This window comes from Episyrphus balteatus, chromosome X (genome assembly GCF_945859705.1).
Source record: "Episyrphus balteatus chromosome X, idEpiBalt1.1, whole genome shotgun sequence".
NCBI lineage: Eukaryota > Metazoa > Arthropoda > Insecta > Diptera > Syrphidae > Episyrphus > Episyrphus balteatus.
The window spans coordinates 6,984,459-7,000,491 of record NC_079138.1 but is presented as its reverse complement, the minus strand read 5'-3'; the positions used below and the strand labels follow the sequence as shown (position 1 = coordinate 7,000,491).

Sequence of the window (16,033 nt, the reverse complement as noted above, 5' to 3'; positions counted from 1 at the left end):
CGATCGTGAATACCCCTATAAAAAAAAATATTTCTTTCGTTGTCGAGCTCGGACTCACTTCGGAGCCGATTTGGACTGGTTTGCTTGAAGGGTAGTTTGGAAGTTCAAGCACTTGTCCATAGAGGAAGGACTTGCCTATGTCGTTTTCCAAAATTCAAAAAGTGTCACTCCTAGCTATGTAATCACTCCTAAAAGGAGTGATTTCAAATTCCAAAATTGAAAAAGGAGTGAATTCTTCACTCCCAAAATTTTAAAGGAGTGATATTACCAATACTTCTACATTTGACTTCATGGACTACTTGTCAAATTATTGGGTGGTTGTTTTAATTTTTTTTGTAAAGAAAAGTATATTAATTTATAAAAAAAATTAAATAAAGTATTGTAAAAAATCAATAAAAGGGAATTCAAAAGATTGTGTTATTATTTTATTTTTTAATTTGCAAGCAAGCGTCATATCACTCCACAAAATTTTGGAAAACGACACTAGAGAACCGACTTCGGGGGGTTGTTCTCTTCGACCCTACAAGCTGCAATGAGAGAAAAAACTCCACAGAGTGGCTATATGTGGTAGTTTCCTAGTGCATTTTAAATGGCACCCACACATTCAACTGTGGAGTTTTGCTCAATGCGGTCAGTGCGCAATTGCATTGAAAAAAAATGTGTTTAAGCCTGGTACGCTGCTCGCGCTAAATTTTAGCTCCCATACAAATTATCGAAAAATTTTAGCCGAGCTAAAATGAGTCCCATACAAATTATCGATAACTTGTATGGGAGTTTTATCTTGGCTAAAATTTAGCGCGAGCAGCGTACCAGGCTTTAATTCAAAAATTGAAAAATTAAATTAAGTTTTATTAAAAAAATCTTTTCTCTGACACTCAATTAATAAAAAATATATTCAATATTACTTTTTGATATATTTTACATAGAAATTCATCAATATTTACGAGTTTTAAGCCTGGTACGCTGCTCGCGCTAAATTTTAGCGGAGATAAAATTCCCATACAAGTTATCGATAATTTGTATGGGATCCATTTTAGCTCAGATAAAATCTTTCGATAATTTGTATGGGAGCTAAAATTTAGCGCGAGCAGCATACCAGGCTTTATTGTTAAAAAGTAAGAAAAAATTAAAAAAAGTATAAGTGCACCCTAAGAAAACCAATGAAATAAAATGAACAGAGCCTAATTCACACCACACAAAATAGACAAGTTTAAACTTGCAAGTCACAAACAATGGACTAATTAATTTGTGTTTCATTTGTAATAAGCCCATCCCTTCAAGCAAACGAGTCCAGTGCCCATGTTCTGTAACTTTTATCACTGGCGATAAAATATTTGAATGACTTAAAAATCCACTTTATCTCAACGAAATAAAAGAAATTTGGTTCAAAATCATAGTTTCTTAGTTCATAAACTCTGAGTTTGAAAGAAATTTTGCTTTATGTGTGGGAGAAATTGGATTTTAGAGACGTTGAAAAACGCTTATCGCCAGTGATAAAGTTACAGAACAGGGGCCCAGGCCCCAACCCATAGTATCCGTTGCGTCCGTTCCGTCAATCCATCCGTTGAAGTTGAAGGATGGGACAGAAAGGGGTGACCCATAGAAAAGTCGTATGACGGATTTCTTTTTGATAGCTCACTTCAAATTCCAAGGTGTGTTCGATATTTTATCGCTGAATGTGCACTAAGGAAGTTCTGGTGCAAGAAATTTTTAACTATTATTGTTGTTCTTGTTTTTAATAAAATAAAATGCACGACTAGATTTCCTGTAGGTACTTGCTCTTCAGTTAAAAACAATTTTTTATAACAAATTATGACTTGTAGGTATGACTTTGGCATAGTAAAATTGAACTCTATAACAGAATTTGAGTATTTAATTGATATAATTTATTAGATATATGATTAAATGTTACTTTGATTACATTTTCTTCACAAATTTACAATTAAAGTTAACAATTCATAAAATCGGAGAAGAAAATTTTAGCCAAGATAAAATTCCCATACAAGTTATCGATAACTTGTATGGGATCCATTTTAGCTCAGCTAAAATGTATCGATAATTTGTATGGGATTTAAAATTTAGCGCGAGCAGCGTACCAGGCTTTAGTTCTGAAATTCCCCGGTGTTCACTCAGAAACAGAAAATCGAACTGATCTATTGTTGACAACTAATGTCAAAGGATACGACCCTTCAAGCAAGAAAACGGAGTTCAGAAAAGACACTCCGACCTCCGACCGAGAAAAACGGGGTTGCACTCACACACTTGCAACTTTTTGTGTATGAATACAAAGTCGAAGGAGAAATCATGGTGAAAAAACTAATACATATAAAATTGGCTCCGCGGTGATTATAATTTCCATACTAATTTGAGCCGCCTTCGGACCCGTTTCTGAGCCGAAGTCGGACTCAGCTCCGCCTGAGGCGGAGCGGATTCGGACCGAGGTCAGACTTGTTTGTTTGAAGCAATTCATACCTTTTTGTTTATTAAAATTTTCGATATAAATAAAACTATTTAGTTTCAAGACGAGACACGACACACGACCACGTAACACTGCAACAAACAATAATTAAATGACGCAAGTCCGACCTTGGTCCGAATCGGCTCCGAAAGGAGTCCGACCTCGACCACGAAACGGGTCCCACGGCGGCTCAAATTAGTAGGGAAATTATAATCACCGCGAAGCCGATTGCATATGCATTGGTGAGGGGGAAATTCACCACTCCGAGAAAATGGAGCCCGAAGCGGAGCTGAAAACGGAATGGAAAAAAATGGCGCTTGACATTTGGAAGCATTTGCAAACAAAACAGAACACGAATTATTTTCTTTTTCTTGAATTTTTTTTATTATTTTTTCTTTAACACAAAATTTTATTTCTTGCTTGAAGGGCCCTTCAAGCAAACAAGTCCGACCTCGGTCCGAATCCGGTCCGCCTCAGGCGGAGCTGAGTCCGACTTCTGCTCTAAAACGGTTCCGAAGGCGGTTCAAATTACCCTTCAAGCAAACAAGTCCGACCTCGGCCCGAATCCGCTCCGCCTCAGGCAGAGCTGAGTCCGACTTCGGATCAGAAACTGGTCCGAAGGCGGCTCAAATTAGTATGGAAATTATAATCACCGCGAAGTCGATTGTATATGTATTGGTGTGGTGAAAATCTCCATTCCGAGAAAACGGAGCCGAAGGCGGACCTGAGTCGGAGCAGCGAAAACCTACCAGAAAGAGGAATAAAAAAATAATGACGTTTCGCATTTGCGACCAAAAAAAGAACAAGATATATTTTTTTTTCACTGAAACTGTTTTATTTTTTATTTTATTTTGGCAAACGAAATTTTCACAATAAATACAATATAAAATACAATATATTTTTTTCATTTTATTTCATTTGATGCTGCTGCTGTTGTTGGTGTTTTTTTTTTTAGATACCCAATCGCATGTTTCACCTTCTGGATTTTTCTTGAAGATTACATCTACAACACAAGCAGAAACAACACTTTAAGCCTGGTACGCTGCTCGCGCTAAATTTTAGCTCCCATACAAATTATCGAAAATTTTTAGCCGAGATAAAATGGATCCCATACAAGTTATCGATAACTTGTATGGGAATTTTATCTCAGCTAAAATTTAGCGCGAGCAGTGTACCAGGCTATATACAATATAAAATACAATACATTTTTTTCATTTTATTTGTTGTTGCTGCTGTTGTTGGTGTTTCTTTAGATGCCCAATCGCATGTTTCACCTTCTGCCTTTTTCTTCATCATTAGAGATTACATCTACAACACAAACAGAAACACATCACTTTAATCGAAATACTTTGAGCGATATATACAACATACCTTTTTTTGTTTCCATATTGTTAATAGTTTGATATAATTGTTTATAATTATACTTATATTTTATTAACAACGACACGAGACACGACGCGACTAAACACTTCAACAAAAAATAACAAAATGACGCTTTTGCTCTTGTTGGCTATGTCTGTCTACTTTTTTTTTCCTTTTCTCAGTTTTCACCACGATTCTCATAGACTTTGTGTTCATACATAAAAAGTTGCAAGTGTGTGAGTGCAACCCCGCTTTTCTCGGTCGGAGGTCGGACTGTCTTTTCTGGACTCCGTTTTCTTGCTTGAAGGGAGCTTGTAGGCAAACGTCAGTTGACCGCCGAGTTTCCAGTCTTGGTATTTTTTGTTTATGCTCATGACTTTTGAATCATTTTACATCTATCATCTCTCTCTCACTCATTAAAACATATCCTATCTCTTTTTTTATAATTGAAAATTGAGTGGGAATTGGAAAACATAAACATGCCTGTGTGAACAACTAGGGATGCAACATCGTTAAAAAAAAACATCGATGTTTGAATACATCGATGTTTTATTTACAACATCAACATTACCTCAGGGACCTCAAAAAATGCTACTAAAATAATCTAAGCGACCAACAAATAATACTTCTGGGGCCCCCAAAAAAAGAGAAAGGCGTATACATATCATTTTTAATAAAATGTCTATATCGAAATGGCCCCTTAAAATTAATATTGTCCCGGAGCCCCGGCAACTCAACGTACACCTCTGATGGTCGCGTTCTGATTTCTGAACACACAGAAATAGTCTTTTGAATGAAAACATGAAAAAAAACTTTGAAGCTTTGAACACTAGACAAAAAAGATTGAGTTTGAGAGTTCATGTTCTGTTATTATGCAAAAAAAGGAAAAACGAGTAACAAAATGAACGATGTCGATGTTTTGCAGATTTAACGTCGATGTATCGGCTTAAGAAACATCGATGTATACATCGATGTTTTTAACAAAAACATCGATGTATCGTTTGCATCCCTATGAACAACACAGCAAAATCGTCGTCTCTTCATTGGAATAAAACATTGCCCTCCAAAAACATAAACAAAAATAATAATTTTAGGTCTCCAATTCCAGAAAACATTTACCTAAAATTTATATGCAAAATAAAAACAATATAAATTATTTTTGGAATAACATCAAGAATTGAATGATTTTCATTTTTCTATTTTAATGAATTACAAATCAATATCAATCTTTAATCTTATCTAAAGAAAAAAAAAATTAATGATTTCTTATTAGATATTTCTGAATAACAAACACATTCTGATAGTGTGATAACCTGATAACTATAAATTGGTATGTGTCAATATACAGAGATAAATTTATAAACCGATTAAATCTTTTTTGTTAGCAAACTTATGTAATTTAATTAGAAAAAAAAAAACAAATCACAGAGACAGATAAACCAACCATGAGTTGCTAGTTTTTTCTTTGGTATCTTCGTGTGTTTTTGTTTTTGGTTTTTGGTCTTAAATCTCGGTTAGAGAAGTTGTTCATTTCGATTGACAACCCGACAACTCAAGACACCTTTGCATGTCAGTGAAAGTTTTTTTTATATTTTTTATTTTGCCTTCAATTTCTTTAAAAATATATTGAATCTCTTTTTTTTTTCATTTTCTTCAGAGCCAAATGAATTCCAAAGCAGTACTTGCAATCGCCTTAGTGTTCGTAGGATGCTGTAGTAATGTAGTATTTCTCGAATTCTTGGTCAAGTAAGTTAAGGAAACACCACACACATTTTATTTATTAATTTACATTTTATTTAATTCGTTTTGTAGAACTGATCCTGGAGCTGGAAATCTTATTACATTTTTACAATTTTTATTTATTGCTCTGGAGGGATTTATATTCACAGCAAAATGTGGAACGGAAAAACCGAAAATCGGTATCAAAGATTATTCGATTTTGGTGGCAATGTTCTTCATAACAAGTGTGTGTAATAATTATGCCTTTGACTTTAATATACCAATGCCATTGCATATGATTTTCAGAGCGGTAAGTTTATTTAAATTTATTTATTTTTTTTTTTAATTATACCTGTTTTAAGAAAATTGATGGAATCATAATAGACTGTAGATAAGATATTCTTAATCACTACCTTTTTATCGGGGACACAGATAACTTTGGGTACTTCTTTTAAAAGTCTTATTTATGATTTAGGGGGGATAATGGTTAAAAAATGTAGGTTTTTTTCTAGGGAAAGTTAACCACTTGTAAAGGACCGAGCTGCCGGTTAATAGAACAGTTGGTTTACCCAATAAACGAGAAGGTATCGGATTTTTTTTTACCTAGAAAAAGATTTTATTTATGATGTACATTCAAAGATAGTCCTTTTCCTGACTTATTTTGAAGAAAAAAAAAAAAAGTTTTAAAAGCATTTCGTCGGCTTAGAGTGTAAACCTTCTAACTCCACTTTTGGGCAAAATTGAGCTAGGTATGCAGTTTAAAAGGTCTAAAGAAGGCGTCTGACATCAAAATTTTCATTCAACTCCACTTATAATTCAGCCAAATTGGTAACTCCTTTATTCCCAAAAAATTCCTGCTAACTCCATCAAATCAAAATCAACAGTTATCTCATTAATAAATAAGAAATAAGAGTACCTATTCTCATAATATGTAAGAACAACTGCATTCTTGGTTACATGGTTGGCATTCAAATCAGCTGAAGTTAACATGAGACTGAGAGAGATGATGAAAGAAACCTAATGCAAAAAAGTCAGTCTGAATAAGAACCGCATTATGTACCCAGTTCCATTCTGTACTTGACACTGATACGTGTTAAAATTAACTTCACATTATTATTTTATACTCTTCTTGGTGTCAATTAGCCCTATTTTGGGTTGTACATGGACAATTTTCCACACGGAAATATTTTGTTCTTTCCTCGAAACGAATTAACGTTTTGCATTAATTTTTTTTTTAATTTTTTTTCCAAATTTTTATTTTGAAAATTAATTTTTCATAAAACAGCTTTAAACAAGAAAATAGACGAGGTTTTTGGATAACAAAAAGGTACACCACTTTATAGTAGCTGATTTGTAATATTTATTTTTCCAAATTAAGTCAATTTTTTAGAAAATTGGTCGTCCTGTATATAGGGCTGGGAAATACCTACCTCCCCCCCACTCCTCTATGAATATTTTCTTGGCACATTCCTCCTGAATTACCCCGTTTTTACAAGAAAATAAAAAAATCTATTGGTAAACAATTCATAACATTGTTTTCATTTTTGTAGGAAAACCTGCTAAATCCAATATTTTTTGCTTTACTAACAGAAGAAAATCTGCTAACTCACAAAAATACTAAAAAGATACGAAACTACTACTTTTTTTTGAATCTGCTTTCATCTAGAAATGAAGAGCACTACTCAACACACAAAATGGCATTTTGGATTTTTCTTATAAATTGATAAAAACCATTTTGAGAAGTTTTTTTTCACTTTAATGGAGTTAGCAGGTTTACACTCTTAGCCGACGATTTGTAAAACATATAACAAGTTATATGATTTTTGATATTATATTGCAAAGCTGCGAAAAAAAACCTTTTTCCATTGGGTCAGTACTATAGGTTCAACTGTGTTATTTAGGAAAATAAAAAGAAAATGACTTAACCCTTTATAACTCAAGAGTTCAGAATAAAAAAAGAATTGCAGAATAATATAGTTTCATGCATTTAAAAAAATACGTAATTTATAAATTTTTGAAATCATAATTTATTCAGTTATGTTACAATAAATGGTATGTAGCTTCTAGGCAACAATGAGTAATAAAGAAAAAAAAAAATAATGATATCATTTAACACAGGTGAAAATTTCGTAGAATCTTCGAAATCTGGCTCAAAATCTGGGTCTGTCAAGCTATCATCATCAAAATCGAGTCCATCTTCACTTTTCGCGATGCAAAACAAAATAATACCCTGAGTAAATATGAGCGATATTCATACCGTTTCAACTAAATGTAGCCTACAGGATACAAACCCAAATTGGCACTTCACAGAGAAAAAACAATAAGAACAAAAACAATTATCTTGTAAACATTGAGCACTTACTTTATAGCTTTTCACAAAAAAAAAATCACTTTATAAACCATAACTATTTTTAATTATTTTTAACAAAAAGCACACTTCCAACTTTTAGAAATTATCACTTCACTAAAAAGATTTCTCTGTAAGAACAATTGAGTTGTCCATCTCTTCATATTTTTGGTATTTGATTAGGAGATAACAGTGTAGAATACAGTCTGCAACGCTTAAAAACGGAAAATATTTAAAAAAAAGTAGGAGCATAGGGGGATTAAGCGGTATGTTGCCTGAAGTCTACTATAAGCTATAGAGGGTTTATAAAAGTAAAATAGTTTCTTTCCAATATACAGTGGTGGTCATAATTTTAAGGACAGTATAAGTTTTATCAGTATCTACCATTTTAGTTTTATGAAAGAGCTATTTTTCATAGAAATCAGTTTATTCAAATTGGAAGAAGAGTTAAAATAGATATGGAAACTATGTAATTTATCTCAAAATAAAGTACAGTTATCCGTTAATTTTCTATGGAAATCTAGGTATATTGCCCTTAAAATGAGAAAAGCATTTTTCTTGGCTGGAAAAGGTCAATTTTTTTTTATAAAAGATACAATGGATGCAAAACTTTACTTCGGTGACATATGGCGGAGTGTCTTGTTGCCGTATGCCAAGAATAATATGCCCTTTAGATGGATTTTACTAAAGGATAATGATCCAAAGCATATGGCAATGATTTTAAACAGCTTTGTTCAGTCGGAAAAAATTGATATTTTTTTTTTTTTTTTTGTATATCCACTGTATTAAAATTCCACTAAGTGCTTGTGGAAGTATGTAGAAGATTGTATTGAAAAAGAAAAATATAGAACTCAAGACGAGTTCCAGAAAACACGGGAAGGAAGTATTAGTGGAAATCTATGAACGGTTTTAGGGTCTATGTATGGTAGGTATCAAGCTGTTTAGCCAATGTGGTTAAATACTAAGCATATATAATGTATTAAAAACAGAAACATTCAAAAACTAGTAACATCATTTTCCAAATAACTAAATCAGTGTAGTATAAATTTGACCAGGTGAAAAAGATTTAATTATGATATTGAAGTTTATTTTTAATATGTGATGACCTCTACAATGTGTTTTTGAAAATAGAGTATACATTTATTTAATTTCAGTACAATTTATTTTTAGAAATGCTAAGACATTTTAAAAACTTCACTGTCCTTAAAAATATGACCACCACTGTATGTATAAATAAAATTTCCTGTTAAACTTATTTTGCGGTATTTCCTTTCGTAAGATCCTTCAAAACCATAGACCAGAAATAATAGTCAACCTTTATTTTCAATTGGTTTCTCTCTGAGAGTTACCACATTAAGTTTAAGGTTTGAGATTTATTTAAAAAAATGAAAAATAAAGGTTAGCGGTTGAGATTTATTTTTTATTTTTTTAAATATCTCTCAGTGGTGGAGATTTTTGCAAAAAAGAAATAAATGGAAAAGGTCAACCTTCAACCGTTTTTGCTGAAAATAAATCAAAAATTGTTAATTCAAAGAAAAATGTCGAATATGTCAAAAATGTCTTTATTTTGCAAAAATAAATATGAAATGAATGGTTTTTTCTTAGTTTATGTATTAATTTCAACTAATAATAGACTCTCAGAGTTCTTTGACCCTCTCTCTTTTCGCTTAATATAGGTAAAATTTAAAGATGAAAATATGATTTGAGTCGCTGGGACGAATAGCACAACCAATGTAATTTCGAATATTTCAGGAGATCGACGTTCTAATTGATAAAATTTCAGTTGATATTTATTTTTTTCTCTCAAGCCTGGTACGCTGCTCGCGCTAAATTTTAGCTCAAATACAAATTATCGAAAAATTTTATCTGAGCTAAAATGGATTCCATACAAATTATCGATAACTTGTATGGGAATTTTATCTCAGCTAAAATTTAGCGCGAGCAGCGTACCAGGCTTCAGCGATAAATCTCACTGGTTGACCGAAACATAAAAAAAAGGTCTCTCTCAGACCTCAACCGAAATTTTTCTTTTTTAAAAATAAAAATTATTTTATGACCTTTATTGAAAATGGCAACAAATAAGAGTTATTAAAGAATCTTTCAAAAGGTTGAGATTTATTTTTGATCTCTGATATCAAACTAAGCTCAATACCAGACTTTTTGTTTAACTGTTATTATACTTTAAAAATATACTACATACATGTTTTTTTTTTATTAGAGTCCAACAAAAAAAGTCGTAAATAATTTTGTAGGGTATTTGAGTCTAATGTTCCTTAGTTAGCCGTTGAAATTTTGAAAATAAGGTGATTATGTATATACCAGTTATTTGAACGTGTCAAGCGATCAAATCAGGTTATTTTTTAACATTTAAAACTATCGGTTGAGGCTGAAAGTTATATCCAAATAAAAAAGTAAGGGCATGTTCTTAATCTACTCGTCAATACTCAGCTCATTATATCTCTTACGACACCACAAAACTCGAAAACAAATTATGCCTTATACATGGACGAGAAACTCATATATTGGTTTTATTTTACTGAATTAAATTTAAAAGTACTGTTTTTTTTTCGGCTGTCTCTAAAACTCTAATAGGTCTCGAATAGTAGAACTTTTGCAAGTAGTTAAAAAATATTTTTTTCAGGCTTCTTTTACTGGATTTTTGATTTTTTAATTGCTATCTTACCTTGTAGAATTCACCAGTAAGCCATTATCGATTTCTGTCAATGAGGTTAAGGTCCAGAGAGTAGGAAATTATTCCAACATTGTAACGTAATACTTGTTTATCCAGACTGAAACGGCTGTAATGGTGTAAATAGCCCGGTATCCTGCGGAAAATTCCATCTAAGGGATACGAATAAATAACATAACTCTGGAAAAGTCGTTTTGCTCTAATTCGCAATAATACGTAACGATACGATAATATGGATTATAATCTCAATTCTCAACCATTACACCAAAGCAGTGTTTTTCAAACTTTTTAAGTTCACGACCCCCTTGAAAGGAAAAATATTTTGGCGACCCCCTCACACTATAATGTGTCAGTATTTTTAAATAGCTGTATTAAATGACCCGTTCAAAATTCGATCTAATTTCATAAGATTTTACTTATTCGATAAGAAATTTTTTTCGGTGTTGCACATTTGGCAACAAAAGTGAAACTCATAATGCAAAATTTAAAACCACAATGCCAAACTTAAAATGAACACTCTGCTCTCTTTTTGCATAAAAGATACTGCCTCCAGAATTGAATTACTTGATCAGAGAAGTGAACTTTATAAAAGGCAAGGCCTTGCATCTTGCAAAGTCGACTATTTAGGATTGTATGCTATGAAAAGGGTTCACTCCAAAATAATCTCTTTTATCAGACAGAGGTCAGTGTGAAAAACAAAAAGTATTGACACAAGTTTTGGAATTAAGATCTTAATTATTGTTTTTTTTTTTTTTTATAAGATTGAAATTCCGAAAGTTCGAACCATTTTTCTGATCCTCCGTGGCTTTTAAAATTATCATTTCTTGCTCATCTGTTTGACAACTTAAACATCCTGAATAAGAGGCTCCGAGGAAAAAGGAAAACATTATAACTGGAAAAGACAAAATCAGAGGATGTCTTGGAAAACTGCAAACAAATTTGATTCTTCTCCCTGCGTTCAAAAGATTCTTGAAGAAAATTCATGGGAAGAATCAATATTGGTTAGCTCCCATATTTCTCTCATGGTACAGAGTTTATTGAATTTGGAGATGAAACTATTGAGTTACTTTCAGAAATGTATTCTGAAAGTGGAAATGGAACTGAGATAGGATTTCAAATCCTTTTTTGAATAATTCTGTTGAGCTTGTTCATCTAACGTCTCTAAAACTGAAAAAATACCTTATACCTAGACTTAACTGCAGGCGGCATGCTAATTTAAAATTTAAAAACAATTGAAAATTTCTGGATTTCGAGAAGAGGAGAGTATTCTGAGCTGACAAACGAAGCTTTGCGGTTGTTTTTATTTTAGTTATTTATTTATTTAATATCAATTAGAGTTTACAATCTCAAATAGACTAACGAAATTTTTAAATTATACATAGAATCATTATAAAATTAAAGCTACACAAAAAATAAAATTATTTATTAACATTATTTAATTAGTTAAAAAATACAAGTTTAACATATTTTTTTAACATAATTAAAATCTATATTATTTGACACATTATTAATCTCCCTAACACTGCGAGTCATAGGTTCATTATACGCATAATTTACTCTATGAACGTTTTCGCGGAATAAGGTTCGAATTCTTAGTTCTCTAGAAGGAGCGTAAAGATCTATCAGCGATAACAAATAAGGACAATCAATATGATATGATAAAATATCACTGACAAAATTTATAGCAAACATCTTACGGCGGTTTTCTAATGTCTGTATACCAATAAGCTGACATCTAACGTTATACGAAGGCATTTCAATGTTCCAGCCTAGTTTGTGTACTACAAATCTTGTAAATTTTTTTTGGACATTTTCTATTCTTGTAATATGAACATTGTAATGAGGATTCCACACTACGCAGCAATATTCCAGGACCGATCTAACATACGAAACATAAAGGGCTTTTAGAGTGTATGGATCCCTAAGACCAAACGAATTACGAAAAATAAAACCCAACATAGAGTTGGCTTTGTTCACCATGAATTCTGTATGATGTACAAAGTTTAGCTTGTAATCAAAAATTACTCCAAGGTCTTTTTTAATAGAAACTCTTTCAAGGACATGATTATGCATATTGTTATCGTAAACGATAGGTAAAAAACGACGAGTCTAAAAAATTTTAAATCGTCCGCAAACATAAGACACGTTGAGTTAGTAGGGACATCAGGAAGGTCATTTATAAAAATAAGAAACAGCATTGGACCTAAATGACTCCCTTGTGGAACGCCGGAAGTTACAGAAAAGGGATGAGAGATAATCGAATCAATTGAAACCATCTGGCTGCGTCCTGTAAGATAAGCCATTGAAGCATGTTGGAATGAAAACCTATGTTCTCTAATTTTTGTAATAAAATTTTATGATGCACCCTATCAAACGCCTTTGCAAAATCGGTGTAGATAACGTCCACTTGGTAACCCTTTTCTAATGAATTGAGAATACAATTCGTGAAAATGGTTAGGTTAGTGGAAGTTGATCTACCGGATACAAAACCGTGTTGGTACGGGGATATGGTTTCTTTAAATATAAAATTCAATTTATCGCAAACAATTTTCTCAAATAATTTAGGTATTGAGGACAATTTACTTATGGGTCGGTAGTTTGTGATTTCCTGTTTTGGACCACATTTGTGAATAGGAGTACACTTCTCCATTTCATAACTTAAGGTATATCTACATATGTAAAGTCACATTCTCTTCAAATTTGGACATCAAAACTATGAAGAGTAACAAACTTAACATGGAAAACGATTTAATCTTTAAACTGAGAAATGTTCTGTTTTTTGTTGTTTTTTTAGCATTATTTTTTGTATCAATATTTGGCTTGCGGCCTCGACCCCCTTAGGAGCTCACACTTTGAAAAACACTGCATTTAAGGATTATTTTCTTTTTTCTTAATTCTGAGGCATTTTATATTTATACTATATTTTTCTCATAGTTTTCTTTGTATCTTAAATAAATTGCTAACTAAGTTTCTATAATAGTTGGTTGGTTATCATAGTTTTTTTTTTGTTTGCAAAATTTAACTGTTAAAAGTGCTTCTACATTATCTGTGAAAAACTGGGAGAAGAAACGATCCCAGAAAACATAGACAGGCCTCCTAGTTTGAATTGTTCCATGCCTTAGACCAACTAAATACATGTTTGTTGCAGAAGTTTTTGTGACTGTCTCTTCTTCGCAGAGGACTGACTGTTCTTTATAAAAGAGGACGGATGGTCATTGAAATCATTGTATATATATTTCTATAGTACTATCATGAAGTCGAATTTAGTGTTAGTTCAAGTCACCACTATTTTGCGGTGGCGCTCAGTGTATTTTTTCATACAAATTCTGCTTTTTTAAGTTACCACCAGAGTTCCTGAGATCGTTTCACTTCATGATAGTACTATGGAAATATATATACAATGATTGGAATAATGGCCTGTGTAGAATTTATAAAGGGATTTGAAGGCAAAAAGGTATCAGTACTTTGTACAAACTGTTTATTCAGTATTATGTGTTTATATTCCCCGTTTTGCTTATAGCATTGTTAAATATAATTAATGGTTTTATATCTATTTTTTTATTTTTGTAGATTGTAATCAGTAGTTACAATCCAGTGCTTGAAGTGCACTGCACAAGAATGACGAAATTCTTTTTCTTCTAATTACATGTCATTGATTAAAACAAAAATTCTATAATAAACTTAATTATAATACAATTATAACGAGTTTTAATTGTTTGTTTCGTTTTTGTTTGATTTAATAGGGTTCCCTAATAGCCAATATGATTATGGGTATCCTGATTTTGAAGAAACGTTACGATTTCTCAAAATACTTATCTGTTTGTATGATAACAGCTGGAATCATTCTTTGTACAATTGTATCCGGATCGAATGTGGTTTGTAGTCAAAAAATGTTTTCTGTCTAAGGTTTACTATATTTTTTTCTAAAATTTAACAGAAAGATACAAGTAATCCTGATTTGAAAGATGCTAATCAGCCAGAAAGTGAATTTTCGGTATTCTTTTGGTGGAGTCTTGGCATAACATTACTAACTGTAGCCTTATTTATATCTGCCCGCATGGGTATTTATCAAGAAGTTCTATATAAACGTTATGGAAAATATCCAAGCGAAGCGCTATTTTATACGGTAAGTTTTAAAATTATTTTAAATTTTAACAAAACTAATTCTCATTCTATTTCAGCATCTTTTGCCTCTTCCTGGTTTTATATTGATGTACGGAAATATTTGGGAACATATCGTCATAAGTTCAAACAGTGCACCAGTAGCAATAATTCCTGGTCTAAGTATTCCAATTACATGGCTTTATCTATTGGGAAACGTTTTAACCCAATATTTATGTATTAGCTCTGTGTATGTTTTAACAACCGAATGTACTTCGCTAACCGTTACATTAGTTGTAACTTTGAGGAAATTCGTATCACTTTTATTTTCGATTGTTTACTTTCAAAATCCATTTACCACAGCACATTGGATTGGTACGCTATTAGTTTTTGTTGGCACAATTATATTCACAGAAATGATGCCAAGTTTCAAAACAAAAAAATCAATTGATGCAGCAAAAGAAGCTAAAAAACAAAAATCAAATTAAAATACACTGAAAAAAATTCAGATTAAAAAACAAAACAAAATGTACAAAGAATAGTCATTCAACTTGAGTTCGAGATCAAATTGATTAAACAACTTTTAAACATGAAAAAAAAAAGAATTGGAATACGTTTTTTTTATGACACAAATGTTGTTTCAAACTTTGAACATACAATTTTAACATACAATTTTAAAATAGGCAGCTTTTCCTTGTGTGCAGAAAAAATTACAACTACCCTTTATTCTTGAATTAAATTTATATTTTTACATTCCCATTTAATATTTTATTTTGACATTTCTTAATAGAGCAATTTACAGGAAACTATGATTTTATTAATAAAAAAGACTAACTAGTTGATACTCGAGTTGAATGACAAACTTGAATGTATGTAGTTTTCAAATGCATATTTCTTCCATAAAATAAACTGTCCATATTTGTGTTGTGTATATTTTATACAAATTTTCCTATAATATAATTAATTAAATACATGAAGTTATTGTTACAAAAAAAAGAGCTTTAAAATAAAAATAATATAATAAACAGAAATGAGTGTTTAATTTAAACAAATAAGATGTAGTTTTCGAGTTAAAGTCTTACTTTGACCACAAAAAATAAGAAACTTTATTGGTAGGTCACAAAAATTAGCCCTGAGCCTGCCTTTTGGATACCAAAACTCATGAAACCTTTGAGTAATAATTTGAGTGAACTGAAAACCAAAAGTTTCTTGGACGTCTGAGTTCGCAATGAGCAGTCCTTTGTAGGTACTAATGTAAAAAAAATTACAATTTTTTTTAAAGATTTTTGACAAAAACTCAAAAGTTCTCCAAATAATTTCGTGATACATCAAAAGAAATGCTTCTAAGCTTTATTTA

At 31.7% G+C, this 16,033-nt stretch overlaps 1 protein-coding gene across 2 annotated transcripts; it reads left to right on the top strand.

Moving 5' to 3' along the window:
* The first annotated feature begins 4,895 nt into the window (after positions 1-4,895).
* Positions 4,896-15,707, top strand: LOC129920643 (UDP-xylose and UDP-N-acetylglucosamine transporter). Of its 2 annotated transcripts, none has more exons than XM_056002084.1 (6): positions 4,896-5,150; positions 5,478-5,566; positions 5,633-5,849; positions 14,319-14,450; positions 14,513-14,701; positions 14,757-15,707. In XM_056002084.1, exons 2-6 carry the CDS (start codon positions 5,484-5,486, stop codon positions 15,162-15,164), a joined length of 1,029 nt encoding a protein of 342 aa, XP_055858059.1. In that variant the 5' UTR covers positions 4,896-5,150; positions 5,478-5,483; the 3' UTR covers positions 15,165-15,707. The 2 variants fall into 2 exon arrangements, with proteins under 2 accessions (XP_055858059.1, XP_055858058.1); XM_056002083.1 differs by lacking the exon at positions 4,896-5,150 and adding an exon at positions 5,237-5,389.
* The last annotated feature ends 326 nt before the right edge of the window (positions 15,708-16,033 follow it).

Coding starts and splice junctions, on each gene's coding strand:
- LOC129920643 (XM_056002084.1), top strand. CDS start 5,484: ATGAATTCCAAAGCAGTACTTGCAATCGCCTTAGTGTTCGTAGGATGC. Junction 5,567..5,632: donor TTTCTCGAATTCTTGGTCAA/GTAAGTTAAGGA, acceptor TTCGTTTTGTAG/AACTGATCCTGGAGCTGGAA. Junction 14,702..14,756: donor GCGAAGCGCTATTTTATACG/GTAAGTTTTAAA, acceptor ATTCTATTTCAG/CATCTTTTGCCTCTTCCTGG.